The sequence below is a fragment of the Seriola aureovittata genome, chromosome 13 (assembly GCF_021018895.1).
Source record: "Seriola aureovittata isolate HTS-2021-v1 ecotype China chromosome 13, ASM2101889v1, whole genome shotgun sequence".
NCBI lineage: Eukaryota > Metazoa > Chordata > Actinopteri > Carangiformes > Carangidae > Seriola > Seriola aureovittata.
Window position 1 is genome coordinate 7,351,944 of NC_079376.1, and position 24,923 is coordinate 7,376,866.

At 44.1% G+C, this 24,923-nt stretch overlaps 1 protein-coding gene across 9 annotated transcripts in view; it reads left to right on the top strand.

Moving 5' to 3' along the window:
* tnika (TRAF2 and NCK interacting kinase a) overlaps window positions 1-24,923 on the top strand; it is a 61,113-nt gene that overhangs the window by 30,452 nt on the left and 5,738 nt on the right. Inside the window, exons 5-32 of one of the 9 annotated variants that reach the window (XM_056393369.1) lie at window positions 1,366-1,476; window positions 3,260-3,350; window positions 3,903-4,033; window positions 4,133-4,187; window positions 5,094-5,172; window positions 5,438-5,613; window positions 7,376-7,442; window positions 7,545-7,743; window positions 8,701-8,817; window positions 10,300-10,386; window positions 12,057-12,269; window positions 12,593-13,192; window positions 16,202-16,366; window positions 16,921-17,187; window positions 17,867-17,973; window positions 18,237-18,352; window positions 19,039-19,136; window positions 19,299-19,322; window positions 20,238-20,306; window positions 21,148-21,254; window positions 21,482-21,584; window positions 21,760-21,909; window positions 22,130-22,229; window positions 22,352-22,522; window positions 22,649-22,792; window positions 23,182-23,316; window positions 23,912-24,012; window positions 24,158-24,307. In XM_056393369.1, coding sequence (XP_056249344.1) covers window positions 1,366-1,476; window positions 3,260-3,350; window positions 3,903-4,033; window positions 4,133-4,187; window positions 5,094-5,172; window positions 5,438-5,613; window positions 7,376-7,442; window positions 7,545-7,743; window positions 8,701-8,817; window positions 10,300-10,386; window positions 12,057-12,269; window positions 12,593-13,192; window positions 16,202-16,366; window positions 16,921-17,187; window positions 17,867-17,973; window positions 18,237-18,352; window positions 19,039-19,136; window positions 19,299-19,322; window positions 20,238-20,306; window positions 21,148-21,254; window positions 21,482-21,584; window positions 21,760-21,909; window positions 22,130-22,229; window positions 22,352-22,522; window positions 22,649-22,792; window positions 23,182-23,316; window positions 23,912-24,012; window positions 24,158-24,307 — 3,933 coding nt within the window. The remainder of the gene's footprint in view (window positions 1-1,365; window positions 1,477-3,259; window positions 3,351-3,902; window positions 4,034-4,132; window positions 4,188-5,093; window positions 5,173-5,437; window positions 5,614-7,375; window positions 7,443-7,544; window positions 7,744-8,700; window positions 8,818-10,299; window positions 10,387-12,056; window positions 12,270-12,592; window positions 13,193-16,201; window positions 16,367-16,920; window positions 17,188-17,866; window positions 17,974-18,236; window positions 18,353-19,038; window positions 19,137-19,298; window positions 19,323-20,237; window positions 20,307-21,147; window positions 21,255-21,481; window positions 21,585-21,759; window positions 21,910-22,129; window positions 22,230-22,351; window positions 22,523-22,648; window positions 22,793-23,181; window positions 23,317-23,911; window positions 24,013-24,157; window positions 24,308-24,923) is intronic. The other 8 variants (XM_056393372.1, XM_056393370.1, XM_056393375.1 and 5 more) reach the window with 8 other exon arrangements.

Consider the following 24,923-nt stretch of genomic DNA (forward strand, 5'->3'; position numbering starts at 1 on the left):
AAAAGATATAGAGGATATGGATGAGCGTGTGGCTTGCTGGTTGCTGCAATAAATCACGCGTTAACGTGATCTAAGGGAGCTCTCTCTTCTCTGATCCTGTTGCATTCATCACACGACAATGGGAGGACGGACACACACACACACACACACACACACATGCACACAAACATATGCATATACACACAGTAGCCAGATCTACTGCCTGCATAATTCCACCTGACTCACCAGTTGCCTGTTAGCGTGTTCGTTAGCAAGAGCTTTATTTAGGGTGCTTTTACATTTGTCCTCCCTGTGTTTATGCATACTGAATGTGAGTGTGCCTCTTTTGTCTTCGCGTGTCTGAATACTCGTGCGGCAGCCCGACAGAGAGGGGTTTGGCTGTTACCCGCCAACTTCCTTCTCTCTCTGTAATCCAGAGTGATGATGAGGGGACCTTGAAGCTGAGCCAGAGCTGACCAGCTGAACTTTTGGCCGCAAACCTCCATGGATGTAATGCTGGGAGAGGATGAAAGAGGAGAGGGGAGGAGAGGAGAGGGACAGCAAGGACATATTGTGTTTGCGTCAAGGAACCGACTTGATTCATTCATGAGATCTCGTGACCCTGTTGAGTCAGTTCGTGCCAGCAGTTTTGTGGTCTCTGTGGACAGTGTGTTTGGAAAGATTGTCTGTAACTATTACAGTTAATGTGATTATGGATTCTGTGTATTTTCTTTATGATGTGAATTATGTTTTAAGAGAGAACTTTTTATTCTGTAGCCTATAGCTCAATAAAAATGAACACATCCAAAAGATGGCACTATGTAGAGCCCGATCGATACCAGATTTTTGGGGCCAATAACAATATCAGTACTTTGGGAATAATATAAATGTAAAAACTATATATCAGCCAATACTTTTTGTACTTGATAAAGATATGCCTCAGCAAGGATATTTTACAGTTTAAAATCAAGTTGTAACCATCAATCAATGAATTGATTAGTCAATCAACGGAACATTCTCAAGTCAAACATTTCACAGCACCAGCTTCTCGAATTGGAGAAGTGGCTGGTTTTGCTTGTCTTACTGGTATTCACAGGTTATTCGTCACTATTTTCTGATGTTTTACAGACCAAAACAATTAATCAGTTACTCAAGAAACAAAATTGTATCCCTAATGAAAATGATGTTTTGCTGCCGCTCAACTTTCAAAGATGAGAGTAGTGGTACCTGTAAGAACCAGTGAATAAAATCACACAAAAAATATGATTTCCAAATTTTCTCTAGTGCTGCTGACGTATCATTTGGGCTCTAGCACATGTACGTGGATGCTAGACCAGAATGCTTCTTGTTTCAGAGTAGCCAATAATCAGCCTTCTGTGTGTGCAGCTTGTCATGGAGTTCTGTGGAGCCGGCTCAGTGACGGACTTGATCAAGAACACAAAGGGCAATTCTCTGAAAGAGGAATGGACCGCTTACATCTGCAGAGAGATTCTCAGGGTAAGTTTCCATGTTGGCAAGTCCAACCTTGAACTTTCTGAGACTGTTGTGAACACGTTATGATGATTCACGACTGCTGTTTTCACGAAAACACATCATTAGATGCTCAAGAATATACAGGCCTGATGTGGGACAAATAATTGACAAATACTTCTGAAATGTTCCTGAAAGAAGTGAGAACTTCAATTCATTTTAAGTCTGTATCAGAGAATCTCCACTGGAGAAGCTTAGATAGTTAAAACTGATAAACACTCTCTGTCGTTTCATGTTGTGGTTCCCCAAACTACTTCCTTGTTCTAGCGCAGGTGCACGATACTTCAACCTGACTGACTAATGCAGAAGTTCCACAAAAAACAGCACCAACCACAAAATCTCAATCATTTTATTTTAATTCACTGCATTGACAGCCAACAAGGATTAAACAGGTTTAATAATCAACGTTGCAAGCCAGAGGCAGTTTCATTGCTAGACGCGGTTCACTTTATGAGGAATAGAAAAACCTCCAGGGCTTTTTGTTTGTCAGATATATCTTTGAAAGCATTGTAATAGTAACACCCTTAAATCCTTGGTGACAAACCTTTACTCTTCTCTGCATTATTTTTTAAAAACTGATTTAACTTGATGCTTCATTTTATTCTCGTTTAATGTAGTAACCCTACAGTGTCTGTACGCAGTCTTCTCAGCTCATCTCAGGGTTTCAGAAGTGACACAGACCTGCTCCTTGATAGCAATCGCCACTTGTTTGCGCTCCATGCCTCCTGTGTTTTGGCCTGATGTACGGACATGAATTGGCTCTTCCTGGGAATTCTCCCTCATCTTATCTCCACTATCTCTTATTGTGCGTTTTGTGTGCTGAAGGCTATATCCTCAAACAGAGCGCAGCAGTATCACTGCATCTTGTCAGTTATACGCAGTGCTGCTCCGAGCTGTGGCAACAATGATTTCCTTTCATATACTTTTATTTCTTTTTTTTTTTCACCGCTCATCTCTCGTCTTATTTCCTGCTCTCTGCTTTCTCTCTCCCCCTGCTCTGATTGAGTCTTCTCCTCTTTTCTCTCTGTCTATCTGCCTCTGTCCCTTTACATTATGTGTCTCTTTGTCCCATTTGTCTTTCTTTTACTCTGTTTTTAATGTCTTTACTGCCATTTGCTTCCTCTTTTATCTCCTCCCCTCCTCCCTTCCTGTCTCCGGACTGTCTCATGTGTCTGTGTTTTACTTGTTATTTAAACTGCTTTACAGTCAATACAAGAGGCTTCACTAAAAAATTTTTTATTAAACTGTCAGAGCTTCAAAACCTGAAAACTTTGCTTTGTTTTGCAGGGCTACAAACCAAAAAGCTTTCACATGTGCACAAATTTAATTACGCTAGCAAGAAGGAAAATCTCATGCAATTAATTTCCAAATTGTATTTGAAAGATAAAGACAACACAATTTTAAATGTTTATTCTTTCTCTATTTTAAATAATTAGTTAGTTGAGTGACCTGAAAAAATTATAAAGCGGTTTCGGACAGGCAACACCTACTTGTACAGAAGGTAAAACTGCTGCTAAGACCTACAGTATGATAGTACTTCCTCCTTTTTATTACTCCTTTTGCTAACCAGGCCTGCAGAGGGAGGTCAGAGGTCAAGGTCAGCTACCCCTCGAGCTGCCGGTCCTACACAAGGACGCTTACTTTAGGAAATGAGCTCTTTATGTAATAGTAGTAATAATAATAATGATCATGACTTGGCTCATTGCTGCAGTGGTGTTCCTTCACGATGCGTCTCTGTCGCTGTCTGCAGGGTCTGACTCATCTCCATCAGCACAAGGTCATCCACCGAGACATCAAGGGACAGAATGTCCTGCTGACTGAGAACGCAGAGGTCAAACTAGGTCAGTCTGTCATCCAACCCCGCTTGATAAAAACGGCTTTAGGATTGGGAGAGCAGTAGGAGGTATAAAGTTTCAGATGGCTCCAAGCTGTGTGCATTGGTGTGTTTGTGTGAGTGTGTTTCCGTGTGAGTGTGTGTTTGTGTGTGTGAGGTTGCTCTTTTTTCTTTTATGCTGAATACCAGCCTACTCATCTCTCTGTAGCTCTGCCACTGTTCATGGTGCAGACTGCTGAAGAAGGGACTCTGTCTCTCTCTCTCTCTCTCTCTCTCTCTCTCGCTCTCTATGTCTCGCTCTACCCCTGAAGCCCAGTGGGGAGGGGATTATAAAGTGTGTGTGTGTGTGTGTTTGTAAATCGGGCAAGCTATTGCAGGTTGGGTAATTTGTTCCTGTGTAGAGTCCATTATGGTATTCACTTGTGCATCAGCACACACACAAACGAACACACACAGTGAAGACAGGACCATGCATTAAAGTAAGCTGCGCATTATAACCCAAACTTTTGTGTGTGTGTGTGTGTGTGTGTGTGTGTGTGTTTGTGTGTTTTCCCTGCAGTGGACTTTGGTGTTTCAGCCCAGTTGGACAGGACAGTAGGAAGGAGAAACACGTTTATTGGGACACCATATTGGATGGCACCAGAGGTCATCGCTTGTGATGAGAACCCCGACGCCACATACGACTTCAAGGTGCTTCAACAGCCTCCTTTCCTCTGAAGATGTCTGTCTCTCTCTCTTTTTATTTTTTATCATCTTGAGTATTTATCCGCTGTCTCTTTTTCATTGCAGAGTGATTTATGGTCACTGGGAATCACAGCAATAGAGATGGCTGAGGGAGCACCACGTACGTACCCAGTCAATAAGCCACACCCCCGCTACACATCATTTCTTAGTGTTCGCACAGTAGATCACTGTGATCACGAGTCAGATAATGTTTCAATCGAGGTCAATGCAACTCATCTGAGGACATAATTTTAATGAAGGCCAAGGAGGGGGTGTAAAATTGGTTGTTAGGTTCGCTGGGCTGCTGCCCAAAATCCTTAGACGATAACAACAGTGTTTCCTCTTTCCTCTATTCATAATCTTATTCCTCAAGGTGCTCGCACGCAGTCTGCATGATTAGTTGTTGTTTCTTCCCTCCAAGTAAAGTTAAAAACAATTTCCTGGTGAAAGTCTGCCCAAGCTACAGCGGGTAATCGTTAATCACAAAGGACATTAGTTTGTTCGGTCAAGGTTGTTCACTTCTAGTTCTAGTCTAGGAAGGTACAGTGCTGCATTTTCTACCTGTAACTGGAGGACAATCTGCCAGTGTGCGGATGTAGACTCAGGAAACACTTTATACTGGTAAAAACCAAAAGTCGGGAAAGGATCCATTCAAAACATTTATTTCTTTTCGTTTTCATTTTTATCCGAACACCAGTTAACCTCTGGCTCGGTTTGACATCGTGAAGTTTGAATATTAAATACCCCAAATGACCAAATGGCACTGCAGCACGTGCACCATTTGCGAGATGGCTAACCATCTTATGCGTCGTAGAAGAAGACCAGACCCAAGTGTGTGTGTATGTGTGTGTGTGTGTGTAAAACCAATGGATTGTTATCGGTATCGACAGCATGTATTGATCAAGCGAGCGCTAACTCCAGCTGGCTTTGACTATATGCCACGATAATGTTTAGTACAATTAAGCCAGAAACATTCACAACCCTAACGCACCCGTTTGTTTGGTAACTGTGATATCTGACTCTTTAGCGCTGTGTGACATGCACCCGATGAGAGCCCTCTTCCTCATCCCACGCAACCCTGCCCCCCGACTCAAGTCGAAGAAGTGGTGAGTGTGCATCTTGATAACTGTGTTGCATGTTTGACACTTTAGAGCAACGTTATCAAAAGCAGGGAAATTAGTCCATATATACAGTATATTGGAAGTAATGCTACTGATCCTTTGAGTGTAGTTTATGGTAAGTGTCCATACAAGAAAAAGTATCATCACATGAAGTTACAAAAAAACGCTCTTCTATTTGTCATCCATAACATGGCACAATTACAGAGGGTTTTTCATCTGCGTGTCTGCTGTGTCGTTTGCGTGGCTGCAGGTCGAAGAAGTTCCAGTCGTTCATAGAGAGCTGTCTGGTGAAGAGCCACAGCCAGAGACCCAGCACAGAGCAGCTGCTCAAACACCCGTTCATCAGAGACCTGCCCAACGAGAGGCAGGTCCGCATCCAGCTGAAGGACCACATCGACCGCACCAAGAAGAAGAGGGGAGAGAGGGGTGAGTGGGGGAGAACACGTGGACACAAAGATTTACAAACATGGCAGGTGGAGCAATAGTTTTCCTAAAGTAGTTACACTTCACAAGATGGCAGCTTGCAGGAGATTTGTGTGACATTAAAAGGAGTTTGATCTCTGTATACAGTGATTGCAGTGATCATTTTTTACATCACAAAATTGTATCATATTTTCCTTTAGATTATGTGACACTACAGCTCACTTCGATAACTAAGCAACAGGCGCCAAATTATCTTCAGTAAAAGTTATAATCCATGAACCTGTTTTTATTTGGCAACACCCATGCTTACTGCTAATAACCATGGTTCGTGAATACAATGAACACTTCAGTGACTACTTTGGCATGAACACAATAGAAAGTTACTCAATAACTGACTGTTTGAATTATGTCATTTGCAACTGCGATTTGAGTTCATGCCATGAGTGGCGAGTATTTTTCCACCTGCAATTTTTCATCTTAACAACTCACTGTGGCGGCTCCGTCTTGTTTCATTACACCTGGCAATATTTCAAACTCATCTAAATGCCAAAAATGAACCATTGTCTTGTTTTGTACGTTGCATGTTTGACGAAGGATCAATGTGTGACTGTTTTACCTGTTTTACACCATCCCACCAGTTGTGTGAACAGTGTTCAGACAACTGCCAGCGGCAGTAAAAAAAAAAGTTTTGTTTGCAGTAACAATAATTTAACACACATCTGATATGGCTGTAAGTGAGTAAACCGTGAGGGTGATATGATTGAGATGGAATTAAAAACCATTATGTTTAATTACATACACGTTTTGTTTCCTGTAAATCCATCATGCATGTGAAGGCAATTTGAATCCCACACAGGAACAGCAGACTGCCACTAACAATGAGAACTGATACATAAAGAAAGGTAATTACAGAATCTAAATACATTGCATAACTTCTGCTTAACGACTGCAGGTCATAAATGGCATCAAAAACCTGATTTCACGAAAATATATGCATTACACTCAGTGTGCGGCTGAGGTGCTCTTTCACAGATACACACATAAACACTAAGCTCATCGCACAAGCGAATGCAGCTGCAAGGCGAGGAGGTGTAGTTCACTTCCAGATACACACACAGATGCAAATTCTCACAAACATGTTCCGTCGCATTAATGGTTTTCAGCGAGGCGCGAAATAAAAGTGACAGACTTCCATTCCACTCCACCACGTCACACAGAGGCGCACTCTGAGCGTCTGAGTGATAGACTGACGCTCGCACGCGGGACTGTGCCAGCGAGAACCACATTAACCGCTTCAAGAGACAACATACTGCAGGGCTGAGCGTCGCGATGATGTATAGAAATGTCTTGTCATGGCGGGGAGACTGTGCCTTGCTCCAGCTGTCACTTTGTCACATTCTGAGGACAAGTCCGTGCAGATGTGTCTTAGGCTGTTTTCTGCAGCCGTTATGCTTTAAAGCCCCAGTTTTGAATGAAAAAGCTCCGAGCTAATGTTCTCCACCTCGCTACACACAGTAAAATTACAATTTATACTCTTATTCAAAGCGGCTAAAAGAAAGTGCCTTGGAGGAGTGAGGATCCGGGAATGCCAAAATCGTGAGCAGTTTAGTAATGAACAAAGGTAGTTCAAGTGAGAAATGCTAATCGTAAAGTGGAATGGGCGCGCTCTTTCTTTTGGTTATTACCATACTCACTTTTGCTTTATCCTTTTAATTCTTTCCTTCTCTCCCTCCGTGTCCCTCCTCCCTCTCTCTCCCTCCATCAGATGAGACAGAGTACGAGTACAGCGGCAGTGAAGAGGAGGACGAAGAAAGAGACATGGGTGAACCGAGGTCAGTATCCTCACAACGCATTTCACATCTCTCCACTAACTCAAACTCATCCCGCCTTCTCACTGGCTCTCTCTCTCTCTCTCTCTCTCTCTCTCTCCCCAGCTCCATCATCAACATCCCCGGGGAGTCGACCCTGAGGCGGGACTTCCTGCGCCTCCAGCTGGCCAATAAGGAGCGCTCGGAGGCGCAGCGGCGGCAGCAGCTGGAGCAGCAGCAGAACGAGGAGCACAAGCGCTTGCTGTTGGCTGAGAGACAGAAACGCATCGAGGAGCAGAAGGAGCAGAGGAGGCGGCTGGAGGAGGTAAACGGGATGAAGTTACTGGGCAGACATGAACCATGACCTCTGACCTTGGTGAAAGCATGTATCTACAGCAGCTTACATAGGAAAACTTACATAAGTATATTCACTACACAAATTTGCCTATTGGTATTACACCAGATAGGATCATTCAGTAGTCAAAGAAAATCATCAGTGATCAATTTGAAAATAGCTATAATCTAATTCAAATGCTCTCAGTATCTTCACTCGCCAAATGCCAATGGAAGCTTTCTGTCTCCACGCTGTCGTCGGTGAGACACTTTAAGACCCATTTGCAAACATTATCTGTCCCAGTTCTGGCTGTTCAAACTTAAAAAACACTGCATTCACCATTTGGTAGAGGGTGTACAAGAGAGAGAGGGAGAGGGAGAGCGGTACAGGGACACACAAACACACACACACACGCACACACACACACACACACACACACACGCACACACACACACACACACACACACACGTTCAGCCTCTCCCCAGCGTCCCTCTCTTAGTTCCAGAGAGCAGGCTTACAGAAGGAAATCCTTAGCCCATAATCTGTGCGCTCTCTCTGGGTTCCCACCAGGGTTTGCCTCCCAACGCACGGCTAAGCACCATGACTCAACTCAACTAACATGACCCCTCCACTCAGGGCTGAGTGTGTGTGCCTTTAAGTGTTTATGGAGCAAATGCGTGTGTTTTTGCATGAATGTATATGTTTGTATATGTATATCTTGTGTGGCATGTTGTATTACAATTCCTTCCATTATTGATAGAAAAATCAAAGGCAAGACCCGTTGTGGAAGGTAAAAACATAATCAGAGGATTGTATATCAAAGTTACAGCATCTATATGAGGATCTGCTGAGACTTGATTTGGCTTGATTTCTTAATTTGTGTTGAAACAGACAGCTCAGCGTGCGCAGCGGTCCTGAATCCTCTTGTGCTTCTGTTCTTCTGACAGCAGCAGCAGCGAGAACGTGAGCTGAGGAAGCAGCACGAGAGAGAGCAGAGGAGGCGCTACGAGGAAATGGAGCAGCTCCGCAGAGAGGAGGAGAGGAGGCATGCAGAGAGAGAACAGGTTTGTGCATTTGTGATTATTAAAACACACATAATGTGGTCCGGCAGTGTGACGCTACAGAAATCTGCAACCGCGATGATGACTCATGTCCAAAATCCCTCATTTGCCCTTAAACTACTTTGGTTTCTGTCTCTTCCTCTGGCTTCCTGAGTCACTCTGTTTTTAACTTGTCTCCTTAAATTACCTCAGGGATGCGCTTTTCTCATGTTTTTTTTTTTCTTTGGGATTTCAGTTTCAGACGCACAGAACTTGGACATTTTTAATCTGATGATACAGTTACGCAACAGTATGCTTTATTTATCTCGGCACACGGTCCCATCCCCATGAGTTGTTAGATCACTTTTTTCTTTTCGGCTCTTGAAACACTGCTTCCCCATTTGGTTTAAAGTAAACAAACTCACACCCTGAATTACAAAAAAAATTAAAAATGCTGAGCCAAATGTGAAATAGATGAATATTTCAAGGATTGTTATTGTTCTTTTAGTGTCAGTTTGCCATGTTTCATGATCCCTGAGGACACTCAGGAGATGCACTTGGTAATATTAGCTATGTATTGGGGCAAAATTAGATTGGCAGGACTGAGTGCCAAATTCCTTTCCAGATTATCTTACTGGATACCTTTGCACAGAAAAAAGATAAGGAACCAGCTGAGCCTCTCTCAGCTGACAAACAATATGAAAACATTCCTTCCTCTTTGTCTGCTCTCAGCAGGTCTTTACTTTCTCTTTAAGTATTTCCTTCTCTCAAATGATCCTGGTTCTTTCTTACACTATTTCTCTGTGTCAGCTCCTTTTCTTATTATTTATCATCAGTTAACATTATGTATTGGATGTCGAGGCTAGAGGCTCCCCCTACTTAGCTTTATCTTGGGTCTTTCTAGAAAGTAAAGATAATCACATCAGTGTCCCATTATAATATGGACAGACCAGAAATATTATGTTATAGAAATGTTAGAATATGTAAATATCATCATGGATCTATATGTTTCTCAAGCTGAGGCCAGTTACTATTTCTAGGATCCTTTTTGTACTTTTGGTTTTCCTCTTGTGTGTAGTTTGATTGTTCTGTATCTTTCCTGCTTTCTTCTAACAATTCTTTCCTTTTTTCCTCTCCATGAACTTATTGCTGTTCTGCTGTATGTGTGGGTTTTTTTGTCTGTCCTGCTCCTTCTTTATCACCTTGCTGTTCTCTCATGCTTTACAAGTGTTTTAGAAATATATCCTCGAACCTCTTTTTTTCCACTCTGTCTCTTTGTCATTTTTCCTTTGTAACACATTACAATTGTTGGAGAATACGAATCTTCTTCGCCTCATCTGGCTCCTGACTCTCATCTTCTCTCCTCATTCACAGCCACCTCAGGAGATTATCGTCTCTATTTCTCTTTCTATTGCTGTCTCTCCCTCTCTGTGTATGGATGCTCAGATTTCCTGATTTTTTCTCTCTCAATCTATTTCTGTGTCCTTGTGCCGACATGCTGCTCAGGAGTATATCCGTAGACAGCTGGAGGAGGAACAGAGGCAGTTAGAGATTCTCCAGCAGCAGCTACTACAGGAGCAGGCATTACTGCTGGTAACCACAGCCCTCCCATGTGCTACTACCACTCTCCATCTGTGCTGTGTGGCCCCCTATCTCCACTGCATGCACCCGAGTGGCAGCTGTGCAGAGGACCTCACTGTGAGGGAATTCACAGTCTTGAGTCACTCAGCCTGCTAGCTACAGATTTGAGGGGAGAAAAAAAAACCACAAAAAAAACGTGAAACTGAAACACTGATTTGCTTATCTCTAATGCTTGTGTTAAATTTATTCAGATCACTGATTGCATGTACAGAACCGTTAAGTTGGCTGGATCTCAAAAGATTCCCCAGAGGGAGCGGAAAAACTGTTTTGTCAGCCCCAATCATGCGAGCCCACACAAAGTGAGAACATCCAAGGGAAAATAGGACATTGTTGTTTTCCAGAGAGAGTTTTTCTCAAGTGCCTTATTCTCGTCTAGAGCAACAGCTTTGTGCTTTATTAGTGCAAGGAATTCAGCGGCAAGTGAAGTCTTGTTGCATCTTTTTAAGTGAAATGTATTCAGTCTGCAAGAATCCCTTTTGAGATCCAACCCATACCAAAACTCCACAGGCCACAGGAATGACTCTAAACACACCAAAGTCCAGGGATGCGTTGTGGCCCAACAAGTGTCTTCCCCTTCCCTTCATACTGCCAACCTTCCTAGTTCCATCCCTCAAGAGGTTCCTCCCCCTCCTCCCTCTCCTCAAGCCTTATGTCTGGTTTCATCTTATCAGGCTTTCAGTTGTGATTGTAATTGTGAAAAGTGTGTGTTCATTTTCCATATCTGCTATCCCAGTTGTCAGTATTTGTCAGTCTGTTTTGTGTGATCCGTGAAAGAGTGAAGATACAGTATTTGCAAATACACACAAAACTGAACAATTGATAGATAATGTCAGTTTATTTTATTAAGTTTCCGGATTGCAAATGACTAATAAACTAGTTAGTTATTTACTATATAATTACTTATAATAAATAAAAATGATTTGCAACTACTAATTTTCTCACCACTGATCATTAAAGGTCCCATATTTGACACTTTATTAAAGTGTTGATATCCATAATATTTGGTTTTAAGCACCAAAATCCATCTCAGTGTAGTTTTCCATCTCCTCTCTCGGGCTTCTCTCTGTAGCGCTAGTAACAAAAAGTCAGTGAGCCAATCAGAAGAGAAGAACAGGGTCTGTCTTCTGATTGGCTGATTGTTTTCTGAGTGATTGAATAAAAATCTAGCAGAATTCAGAGAAGTCAAATCCTTCAAATCCGGACAGTGGGTCCAGGTGGGCTGGGCTTGGGCCGTGGCTGAGGGTGGTGACTGAGGGTGTTTTGTTGTGACATCACAAAGTCACAGAAGTAGTGATGGCTCGTTTTAATGCTCAGTTTCTGAATACAGGCTGTGTGCATTTCCCTGTGAACTGAGTGCGTTGATACTTTCACAGAATTAATATAGAACCTGCTTGGTTATCAAAAGAGACAGATATCTCACTTTATTCAATATGGGACCTTTAATGGGTTGAAAATGACCTGCTTACTTGTTTTGGTTGTGATGCGACTCCCTATGTTTTACTCATTACCTTCACTTACTCATCCTTTTTCCCTCTCCTCATAATCTTTCTCCCTCCTCTTTCCTCTTGTACAATCCCTCATTTTCTCTCTGTTCTCCATACCTGTCTCTCATCTCTCTCCAGGAGTACAAGCGTAAGCAGATCGAGGAGCAGCGGCAGGCGGAGCGGCTACAGAGGCAGCTCCAGCAGGAGAGAGCCTACCTGGTGTCTCTACAACAGCAGCAGCAGCAGCAACAGCAGCAGCAGCAGCAGGAGGGAAGGCAAGCAGAGAAGAAACAGCTTTACCACTACAAAGATGTCATCAATCCTAATGACAAGCCTGCCTGGGCTAAAGAGGTAAGTCCCAATGTGCATGACATACAAAAACATGCATGCGAATCTGAAAATGTGGGCAAGCAAACTCCTCATGTACATTGTGCATACCCAGCGGCCTTTTTGTCTTGTTAATATCTTACTCGACAGGTCTCGCGAGAAGCAGTCGTCCTGTAAGGAAAAGTGGGGGAGAATGGTGGCCGATCCCACTTCAAGAGTTCATTTTTAGAGTCTGCATATACTTAAGGATTAACGCTGCTGCTCTGATACTGTGATGTCGGCTTCGTGTGTGTCCTTGTTGTGTGTGTTTGTTATGTTGCTTACCCTCCTCTGACTCTGACTCCTAGGTCCTGAAGCAGCAGCATGCTCACGGTAACCCGCCCCACTCCCACCTACGACATCACCAGTCATTCAACCAACCGGCTTCATCCTCTGGCTCTCACGGCCAACCCAGAGCTCAGGCCCCTAGGCGAACCCCGTCCCATGGTGCCCAGCTCCTCTCTACCCACCTCCCCCATATCCGTATTTCCCTAGACCCTGGGGAACCCCTAGATCCGGGGCTGAAGAAGGAAATAAGTCAGCAGGTCAGAGAGTTCAGGGCTCAGAAGCTCAGTCAGAGGGGCCGCAGCCCAGGGCCCATCAAGGAACAGAACCAGGCTGCTGGCCAAGGACCCAGTAAGGGCCCTGGTAAGAATCCTATAGAGCATTGTAGCCAAAGGCCAGTCAGCCCGTCTAAAGCAGTACCCAACCCTTATCCTCTGGGGCCCAGTAATCAAAAAGAGAAGCCTAGAGACAGGCCTCTCTCTGTCCCCAGTCAGGGAGCCATCCAGGGGCTAATGTCTCCAGATCTACCGCTTAAGGCCCTTCAACCTCATCCTCAGTCCCCAGGACAGGTCCAGAAACCCCAGTCTGGATCAAACCATGTTTCCAACCCTGCGGTCAAACTGGTTAGTGGCCATCCTTGTGGCAGGTCGTACTCACCCCGCTGTAGAATAGATGTAGATATAGAACCTGATAATCAGGAAGGGTGGGGGAAAGAGATGAGGGCAGCTGTCAGCCACGAGAGCCTTTTTGTGCCCTCGGACTGGGAAGCCGCATCTTTTGACCCAACTGACCCCCTCTCTCAGTCCTTGCCTGAAAGCACTCTCCGCTTCGCCCGGCCTAGACAAAGGAGCTCCTACTCACCTGCCTCCAACACTGGCAATCTTCTTCAAGTCCCTCAGATGAATCAAATCCTCTTACCTCTCTCTCATACAGATAGAAGAGGTGAGAGTTACAGGCAGAATGTTATTCGAGTTAGCTCCTCTTATTGTGACCTTAGTGCTTCTGCCACAGCAGATAGATTCAGACAGAGACTGGCTGAGACTGGCCATCTAATGAGTAGTCGCTCCTCTGACTACTTAGCATTCAGCTGCTCTCCAGAATCTCCAGTTCCTTGGTTGAACATCTCTCCTCGCACCTCTCCGAAAACCTCCCTCTCATGCTCCCCCACCTCCCCAGGCTTGTGGTCCATGAGTACTTTGTCACCTCCATTTTCCCCTGACCCTGAGCCTAAGATGGCATATCATGGATCCCCTCCATCTCCTCACACCCACCTCCTCTTGCCCAACTATTCCCCTATTCCCCTCCACATCTCACCTGCCTCTACTCCCTACTGCTCCCCCTATGGCTCTCCCTTTGGATCCCAGACCCAGATCTGCATCACATCTACAGGAGAATAGTGCTAGACCCACTCCAAAGCACATGTAAATAATAACACACAAACATACGCAAATAATAATGCATTCCCTGAGACCTAACCCAAATCATCACAACTACAAGTTAAATTCCAACCCTGTTAAATTGTTTTCAGTTCACACTTTTCAGAAATACCCCCACCCTATTCAAATTAGTTCTCACAAAGTACAACAGCATATTGTACATACATACACATCTACACACATTGTATATTAAAGGTTTGTAAATATATCTACATGTATCTCTGTAAAGCTGGAATTGTTGCTTTTTATACTTAATCTACTGGGACTGAAATCCAGAGGGGAAGTGCCAATATCCAGGGACCGTCTAATATCACCCTGATTCATAGGTAGCTTAGATAGCCACAGCCCTGCCTCACCCCCACACCCTGCCAGCCCCCTTGGGACCCTTACCACCCCTGTAACCCACTATGCACCATGGCGAGCCAGCCTTTAGACACATTGGTGTCTATGTCATCGGGGAAACCCTCCCATACCAACTTCCCTTTTAGGTTAGTCCACTAGTCAATCATATCCCGGCTTGGTGATGGGTGCTGGCCAAGTGGTGGTGGTGGTGGGATCCTTCTAACAAACCTGGATCCTCAGTGGATGCCCTTTGTCCTCCATGCTCCTCTCTGTCTTCATCTTCTTCTGTGCCATTTCTTTGCGTAGATGGAGCTGTGGTCATACTTATTAACCTCCTCCTTACTAACTTTTGTCTTTTAGAATCTCTACGATAGCAGAAAGAGCTTTTGTGTGGTGGACTTAAGATGGAAGATTTAAGCAGCACTACCCAAAAGTTTTTTCTTCTGTAAAGGGATCCTCTAATAGTCATTTCTCTATCTCTTGTAGGTCAGTTGACGTTTATGCTAACCTATGATTTCATACTGCCTCCGCAGATCAAACTCTACTTCAGTCACAGCAGTACCTTTCCTGAATAACCAAATGTTTGTTTTCCATCGGTTCTTTCTACTTTGTTCTTCCCATGGGAACCATTAACAAAGTATTTGGGAACTTCTATGCCGCCATAGATGTTATAGTTGTCTCATTGTAGTTGACTCCCTAGCAGGTAACTAACAAAGATCTGAGGAATGACACAGTATGGCATAGTTGTCCTGACCCAAGTCATAATCTTGAATAATCCCACTAGGTTATGAGCTAATGCGGAATTACAGAAAGCCTCCAAAGGGAGGATAGCTCTCATTGCCCATGCATGTTTACCTGGGGGCTATTGACACTATGCCCTGCTGAGCCATGACTCAACCCTCCATGGACCGTTGAGTGGATTGTCTAGAGTGGAAAGTGTGATTCGGGGCAGCTAGGAGCATTCCTCGGAGCCTTGTCTCCCCGCACAGCAGATAATCTGATAATCTGATTACACTGGCAAAAGGAGCTTTCTGCCTTCCTCACACACAGATATTCAGCACGCGTTGGTGTTGATGCACATGCGCGCGGCCAAAAGTCGGTGGAAACGGTCGCTCAAGCATTTAATGCGCACAAACAAGTCAAACATGGTTTCGTATGTGCGCACACATTACCTTCGCAGGATTGCATGATTTTGGTTTGAATGCGGTGTCTGCTAAAGGAGATTAGAGATAATTCTTGACCTTTCCCCACAGCCATCAGACATTCTTACTCCTCGACTGTATGTGGGACATGGGAACACACCATACATAAACAGATGGGGGTGGGGAACAAAGATGAGAATCGAATGACAGATGGTGGGAGACAGAGTCGGATCTGCAACCAAAACATTGCGGTCAACCTTGGAACCCTCAACCTGACAGTTTAGTTTTTGAGATATTGTTTTTTTGGCAACTGTTTCTGTGAAACTCGGGGGTTGCTTCTATTGTGCAATACTTCAGAAAAAGGCCGTTACAGGTTACAATAACAAAATGTCTTCCACTGAATTTCATGAACGTTATATGGCTTTGTATACCTCTTGCACCTGCAAGCCTTGTGGCACGTGTTGACAAACGTGGTGAAGGAAAACTGCAACGTGCACCCTGATAAATCAATCATACAGTCAACAACATTCAATCACAGTTAGTTACATTCCACATTGTGCTTGTTGTCCCACATAGCTGAGCGATGTTAAGATTGTCTGGTGGCTTGTAGCGATGCATGGGGTGGGGGGGTGGGGGGGTGATAGCCGCAGTGTTTGGTTGTGTGTGTCGAGTGCTGGGCTGTGAGTGACAGTGGTATGTGACCTGTACCCAGGTGGAGGAGCGATCTAAGCTGAACAGACAGAGCTCCCCAGCGCTGCAGCACAAAGTGTCCAACCGCATCTCCGACCCCTCCCTCCCTCCCCGCTCCGAGTCCTTCAGCAGCGGGGGCATGCAGCCCGCCCGCACCCCACCCATCCACCGCTCCATCGAACCACAGGTGTGTGTGCGCGTGTGTGTGTCTGAAAAAGGAAGTGTATAAACGTTCCTAGTGACCGATGTTTTCAAACAAACAATCACAAGGCTCCTCACTGCCAGTGCCTTTACTTTGAAAGTCCATGCCTATCAGTCAATCTCATATTTTGTCACTTTTGTCTCTCCTCCTTTTTATCTTTTTCTCTCTCTATCTGTTTTCTGCCATTGTCCTTTCTTCCTTACAAATCTCCATTTTCATCTTTTATTTCATCTCCTAAAACTTCTATTGTCTCTTTCTATTCTGCTGTCTATACCCCCCCCTTCTTCATCTATTTCTGCCTCCATCTTTACCTTCTTTCTCCAACCAACTCTCTCTCTACTTCTCTGTTTCCCCTCCATGCTCCATTCCATCTTCTTATTTCCTTTCTCCAAACCATACATCATCAACTCTATTCCATCTTTCTCTTCCTCCTTTAATCCTTCTTTCCCCCACACCCCCTTATCTCCCCGCCATGCTCAACCTTCTCCAACCTCGTTTCCTTCATGGCGTCCTCTTCCTCTGCCTCTCGGCCCCCTCAGATGGCTCACCTTGTCCCAGTGAAGACCCACTCCAGCTCCATGTCCGGCTCTCAGTCTCTGCAGGACCAAACGGGCTCAGCGCTCAGTGAGGCCGTAAGCGTTGGCTCCCCCAGGCCCGAGATGCCCCGGCAGAACTCAGACCCCACATCTGACACCCCCGGACCTCCGCTGCGCATCGCCGGCAGGGAGGAACGGGATCGGGAACGGGACAGAGACAGGGATCGGGACAGGACGGCCTGGCTGAGAGAGGAAGACATTCCACCGAAGGTCAGAGAGTCACATTCAGAAAGGAGGAAATTGATTCACCAAATATGTTGTTTATTCATTATATTTTAGTGTGCATTTACATCCTTTTATGTCTTTAAGTCAGTTATGGTTACATGCTACAAACAGCAAAAAGTCATTATGCAAATTCTGCTAACCATATTCCACGTCTCATTAGTTTGGGTAGAATCGGCTGAAGCTGTGATGTATAACTTCACACACAATGTTATCCTCTCTATTCCGGTGAGGTAACTGAAATAATGTTGAAATTACAGCGAAAAGGCTCAGCTTTGCAAGGATTTAATCAGCTTGTGCAGAATCGCAAAAAAAAAAAAAGTGCTGGCGGGCTTAAGCTGTTGACTACAAGCTGGAAATACAAACATGTCTTGAAATGCTTCACTTTCCTCAACATGGCTTCATTTTGATCAGACTCAGGTGTATCAACAACAACAACCAGCCAATAAACATTGTTTAATAGCAGAGTAGTTATTAGAGCGTCACCACCCATAATTAAATGCGTCAGTTTTTGCGTTTTGCCAGACCACCACATGGATATATTACTGATGTAACAATTAAATAACACCATGGATACAAGCTCTGAACTCCTTGCTTAGGGAATTAAACAGCCAAGCTGTTCCAGCAATGGTGAACCTTCTGTCTGTGTGTGTTCGTGCGTGTCCAGGTCCCACAGAGGACCACTTCCATCTCCCCAGCCCTGGTCAGGAAGAATTCGCCTAATGGAGGAGTGGGTCTGGGCCCTCGCACAGGTTCTCAGCTCATACGAGCCAGGTAAAAATCACTGTGCACCTCTCAGGTCAAACACCTGAAGTCACTTTTATTGTTTCAATTATCCTTTAAGACACTTTCTTTGCAGTTTTATTGCATTAAAACACTATATAATGCCATTGCAAAAAGTGCTACTTTTACAAAGACTAACTAACCCTTTCTTTGCAACTGAAGAATCTGCAGATTATCTACAGCATATATCTCTTTTACATAATTTAATTTTAAACAACTGCAAAATTAATGGAAATATTTTCCCCCTGTTGCAGTAACCCAGACCTGCGGCGCTCAGAGCTCTCTCTGGACGCCATGCTGCAAAGAACCTCCTCCAACTCCTCATCTTCCTCCTCCCCTTCATCTCAGGGAGGCTCAGCCGAGAGGAGAGGTACAAACACACACTCTCACAAACCCACGGACACATCCACATGCCGAGACTAGGCGAATACACCTTTACCCTTGCGTTCAAACAATTAAAAAAACCAGCATGTTTGTGTACATGCTTTTTTTGTGTGTGCAAGTTACAGACAGAGAAACACACGAATAATCCACATACGCTGACACGGATCCAGCGTGTTTCAGGGGCTATCAGCGGGACATTGTCAGTCGCAGTTCTGCTCTGATCAACCTTTCTGATGTGCCCTGTTGCTCTCAGCCTCCAGAGAGACAGAAGAGAGGAAATGAGAGAGGGCGATAGAGAGAGAGGCGTATAGGGATGTGTCAAACACCAGGCCAGAGGGATATCTAAGCTATGCATGGATCTCCCTCTGACAAACACATGGCATAAACAGACGTAGCAGTATGGTGGGATCGGTATTCCTTCATGTTTGTCAGGTGTTGACTGTAAATATGCAGAAAAATGTAAAAGCTGAGACTATAAGAGAGTATAAAAATAGGATGAGAAAAGAGAATGGATAGATTCAATGTGATTTCAACCCAGAAGCACAAATTCTTCACAATATGATCAAATAGGACACATCAAAATTGAAATCACCATTTTTTTTGTGATTATGATGAAGTTCGTTTATCTGCTGTTTGTGGGTCAATTGTGTAATTATCGTCTTGTTCTGATAGGTCAAACCAAGCAGGAAGGATCCCCTCCAGGAGCCAATCAGGAGGCCAAGTCCAAACAGGAGGAGGGCCGTGAATCAGCCAGACCCAGCAGACCTGCAGTGAGTTGCACAACGCAGACACACACTTTCTATCGCAGCAATCTCCTCTCTGGGTATCTACTAGATCTCCTCTGCTCATTCATCCGGTTCTGTCTTGCTCTCTCTTTCTTTCTACCTTTCTTTTTCTCTGCCTCTCTCTCTCTTTCTCCTTTCATTCTTCAGAGCTATAGAAAGGCCATAGATGAGGTTAGTGACACTCGAGTCCCCCTTCTTTTATCCCGGTTTTCCTTATTTTGCCTCGATCTTCAGAGCCCCCGCTTTTTACCCTGGCATGGTGGAGTTAGTCTGGATTCACGAGACGACGACGTTTGTTTCTTTCAGCTTGGAAATATCAGGGTGTGATGGCGATTGGCAGTGCATGTGTGCTTCTACACACATTCCCCAGAGAGTGTATGTGGACGCGTGCTTGTGCCAGTTTGCACATATGAATGCATGTGTTGTGGGCGTGTGTGTGCGCGTGCGTGTGTGTGTGTGTGTGTGTGTGTGTGTGTGAACCTGAGACCTGAACTACCAAGCACATGAAACAGTCTCTAAATCTCCTTTCCTGTTTCTCTGTTGTCACGGTTACTGGTCAGGAGGAGCTGGTAAGCCCACCGTGTATGACGGTCCTCCTCCCACCCCAACCCCCACCCCCTCCGTCTGCATGAATTTGGTCTGAGCCATGGGCTGGGTTGAATGGGGAGGGAGGGGAAGGGAGGAAACCACGGGCCGGTTGGCATGGGAATGATTGGTAGTGGGGGTGCAGGCTGATGCTGCACTCCAGTAGTACACCGATTACCTGCCTCTCTCTTTTTCTTCTCATGACCTGTGTTCATAGAATTTATATTTGATTGTGAATGAATAAGAGAGCTCATCTGTGATCACTACAAAATATTTAGGGGATCTCAGGTGAGCACTCTTGTTCCAAGAAGCCTATGTTTACAGGCCCAGATGTTTGTGCGACAACAAATCAGTTGTCCTCTTGTCATGATGCTGATGGTTTGTCCCTCTTTTTGCCCCTCTCTGCTCCCCTTCTCCTTGTATGTGATTTGGCATCTTGGTTTCTGATGATACAGATCTGAATGACTTTGCTTGTTTCTCCTCTCCTGTCCCTCTTTATAGGACCTAAGTGCATTGGCTAAGGAACTCAGAGAACTGAGGGTAGAGGAAGGCAGCAGACCTCCAGTCAAGGTAAGATGACATTTCTAATAATGATAAGTGTTAGCAGATACTGTCGGTGTATTTACTTGACAATAATAGACTGCAGTCATCCAGTCCTGGCCTCCAAATAGAACTGCTGAGAATAACAACACAATAATAATCCATCATCGTCGTCATTATCGTTTTATTTTTGACACATGTTCGTGTCAAAAATAAAACAAGCAAAACACAAACACAATTTCAAAGCTACTCTCAGTTGACTTTTTCTTTTGAAAACTGCTCCAGTGTACTGCCGAAGCATTTAAGAATATATTGAACTCTTTTTGCAAACTGATCTCTGATAAAACTCAAATCCAGTACTCGGTCGAGTGAGTCTGTACAACCTACGGAGCGAGATCTAACGTGCCCTGTGGAGTTGTATTTCTTTTCTAACAACAGTTGTGTTTACATTCATTGTTGCTCGCCACAGCACATTGGTGCGTGTATCCTTGAGCTCTAACGAACGCGTCGAATGCATTTCCTTCTTCATAAAACGAGTATTTCAAATCGGGCATTGTTAACATTCATTGTTGCTAGCTTGATGCCTTCTTCTTGCCTTTGTTGGTGCATTATGACGCACTTTTTTGCATTACTGCCGCCAACTGTAGATCAGTGGAATGGCGTGAAACCAGCAACAGAAATGTGTATCACTTTTCCCATTACCCAGTGGTGAAAACACTGGGTAATATAACACTGGGTAACCGACAAACCGTTGAGATTTGTGAAAATTGTGAGTACATTTGGGAGGTCATTTGAATACAACCCTAATAAATACATTGTCTTATGACACTGTTGTTTCTCAGACGGTTGTATTTCTTTTCTTCTGATAAAGGTGACAGACTACTCGTCCTCCAGTGATGAATCAGAGAGCAGCGATGAGGATGGGGAGACAGTGGGCCATGATGGGACTGTCGCCGTTAGTGACATCCCCCGTATCATGTAAGTTGTCCTCCCTGTTTTTATTTTTCTCTCTTGTTCTGTTTTTTTTTTTTTTTTTTTTTTTTTTGTTCAGGCTGGACCTGTCAGTTTTCATTTGTGCTGAGATATGCATGTCTTTGGAATATGCACCATGCCAGTAGCTTGTCACTACAGTTTTGGCAGAATTGTGTTGTAAATAATCGGGACTGTGTGTGTTTTCTTTCTGTGTGTGTGTGTGTGTGTTGCAGGCCACCGGTGCAGAGCAGTGGCGAGTCGTATGGAGGGCTGACAGAGGACTCTCTGGGAGATGCCTATAATAGCTCCAAGGACGGCACTCTAGTGATGAGAGAGGTGACAAATGAACACACACACGCACTCTCTCTCTCTCGCACACATACACACACACACACACACACACACACACACACATGCACACACACACTAGTCACAGGGATTTCTACTCCTCTCACTTTGCTGAAAACTCCTCTCTCAGTATCATTCTTTTCTCTCTCTTCCTGTCTCTCAGGCAGAGGAGAGGAGGAGAGGCGGTCACACTGAGAGTAACGGGTTTGGGAATCACAGTAACCATGGTAACCTCCCTGACCTGGTACAGCAGAGCAACTCTCCCTCAGCCACACCCACCTCAGCCCTGCAGGAACTGGGCGACATGGCTGAGGTCAGAGACACACACGTAACATACACACACACACATTAATACCCTTTCCATGGATATAGACCTGTGAATGAAACATGAGTTTAATTCATACATATCATACATAAAGTAGGAATTTTAAAACATACTGATGTGATGATGCGGACTACTATCAGCTCTTACAGTGCCTATAAAAGCTATTCACACACAGCACATCATTTAGTCATCGTTTTGTGTCTTTCAGTTTGGTGTGGGGGGCTCCAAAGCGTCCTTTACCCCGTTTGTTGATCCACGCGTCTATCAGACATCGCCAAGTGAAGATGACAATGAGAACTCAGCAGCAGGTAAGAAAAACCTATTGAAGCTTTGGCCACACATTTTACTAGCACCTGTTTTGCTAAAAAAAAAAACAAAAAAAAACCCCATAAAATCACATATTTCTTTCACCTCCTCCGTGGTATCGTAGCCATGTTTGCAAATGAGCTGCTGAGGCAGGAGCAGGCCAGACTAAACGAAGCCAGAAAGATCTCCGTGGTCAACGTCAACCCTACCAACATCAGACCCCACAGTGACACACCTGAGATCCGAAAATACAAGAAGCGCTTCAACTCTGAGATCCTGTGTGCTGCACTCTGGGGTAAGAAGGAAGCATCCTTTATCCCCATCTCTGTTTTTTTTTTTTGTTTGTTTTTTTTTGTGTATCTTTCCGTGCCTCCGACTCATATATATATATGTGTGTGTTTGTGTGTCTGTGTGTGTTTAGGTGTGAACCTGCTGGTTGGGACAGAAAATGGTCTGATGCTGCTTGACCGAAGCGGACAGGGAAAAGTCTATAACCTGATCACCAGACGGCGCTTCCTGCAGATGGATGTGCTGGAGGGGCTCAATGTGCTGGTCACCATATCTGGTAGGTCTTAAACACATGGTCACGCATGCACGCTCACATGCAGGTGCATACTTACATACACAGACCCCGCACGTCCAGCATATCTGAATTGTGTGTAGATACGATTTCGCATGCCAGCATACACATCAAAATGCAGATTGTGCTTTACAACACGAAACACAGACTGCAGCACATATCATTACCTTTACTTATAATCATATTCCCAGGAAAATCAACATACAAATCTAGGTAATCTAGGTCAGTCACAATGGCCAGGTAATTTGCCATTGTGTGTTGTTTACTGCCAAAAAAGAAAAGTAATTTATCTGGGTTTTTTTTTTTTTTTTTTTCACTTCATTCGAGTAAATTTGATCTCATCACTCTTTCTACCTCTGTTCCTCCTCTCGCAGGGAAAAAGAATAAGTTGCGTGTCTACTACTTGTCCTGGCTGAGGAACAGAATATTACACAACGACCCAGAAGTAGAAAAGAAGCAGGGTTGGATTACAGTCGGGGAGCTGGAGGGCTGTGTGCATTATAAAGTTGGTAAGGATTTGTGTGTGTGTGTATATGTGTATATACTAAGAAATGGGGGGTTTTATATGTAGGTTTCTGGCTGTGTTGTTAAATCCCTGTGAAAGAGTAATATTCGACATTCAGGTGATATGCATTTATGCAGTGATGGTATAACACAGACAAAGAAAATATTATACCATACACTCTGAATTTTCAAAATAAAGTGCCTTTGAAAACTGTTTTTTAATTGTTTGATGAGCAAAAATGATCTTCCAGTCTTTAAACTGCATTTTACCTTTGCTACCAGTTACTGCTGCCTCTTAGATTGCTTTGTGCTGTAAAGGGAAGTATATATATTTTTTTTCATTAAACTGAAATTATATTCTGGTAACTCTAGCAGAAGTAACTCTAGCAGAAGGTAACAAGGAGGCATGTGCCAGGAGGCAACAGGGTTTACAAACATGGTCCTAATTTTAAAAAACAGAAAATGTCTCATGTACCTACTTTTAAAATTGAATGTACATTAGAGTATATACACCGGAGCAGGTTAAGTTCTTTTCATGTTTGAATGGAGCATTAAAATGAACTCAGTCTGAAACTCATGTATGTGTCTTTATGTTTCCAGTAAAATATGAGAGGATTAAGTTCCTGGTGATTGCTCTGAAGAACTCTGTGGAAATCTATGCCTGGGCGCCCAAACCCTACCACAAGTTCATGGCCTTCAAGGTGTGGAAGTGAAAACTATATGTACAGGCTCAGAATGATGTATCATTTTATTGTTGATTTCCTTTTTGACTTTGTCTTTTCTCACTCCATCATCATCCTCTTACCCCTAAGCATCTGGTGTCTCTCGCTGTCTCTTGCCTTTCAGTCGTTCACTGACTTGCAGCACCGTCCCCAGCTGGTTGACCTGACGGTGGAGGAAGGTCAGAGGTTAAAGGTCATCTACGGCTCCAGCGTGGGCTTCCATGTCATCGACGTGGACTCAGGCAACCCTTACGACATCTACATCCCCTCACATGTAAGTGCGGCGCCGCGTGTTTCCATATGTCTGCGTGTGTGTATCTTCTGTAAGTTACCCTCAATCAGGCTGCTGCAGCTCTAATGACTTTCAATCAAAGCCTACACATGAGGTATTTTTTCATTCTCTCATGCTAGAATCCTATTCTATCCACGAGCTGATCTCCCACGCCAAGAACAGTAATGACTCCTACGCTGGATTGGCCTTTAGGAATACAATGACTTTATCTTGACAGATCACCTCTTTGCTTGATTTACAATTAGAAGATTGAACTGAAATTAAGACATTGATGGCAGTTTTACCTCTTTTACCAGATTTTTTTTTTGTTTCCTAGATATGGTGCATTGAGCTTTGATTATCTATGGTTCGTAGCTCAAAAATACGGTATTGCTCTTACTACAGAGCACAGGGAAGTAGAAGCTGTTTCAAAATTTCCTGTTGCAGCAAAGGTCATTAAAAGAGCATCGAGAGAGTCACTCAATCATTGATGAGAGCTAGGTAGGCCATCAGTACTTGTCCTGTTGTTTGCTTGAATGCAAATCAGTTATGGGACATGCATGCAGATTAGTTTGTTCCGTGGTGGTGTCACTAATCGTACGCTTTTCCTGAAATAAGT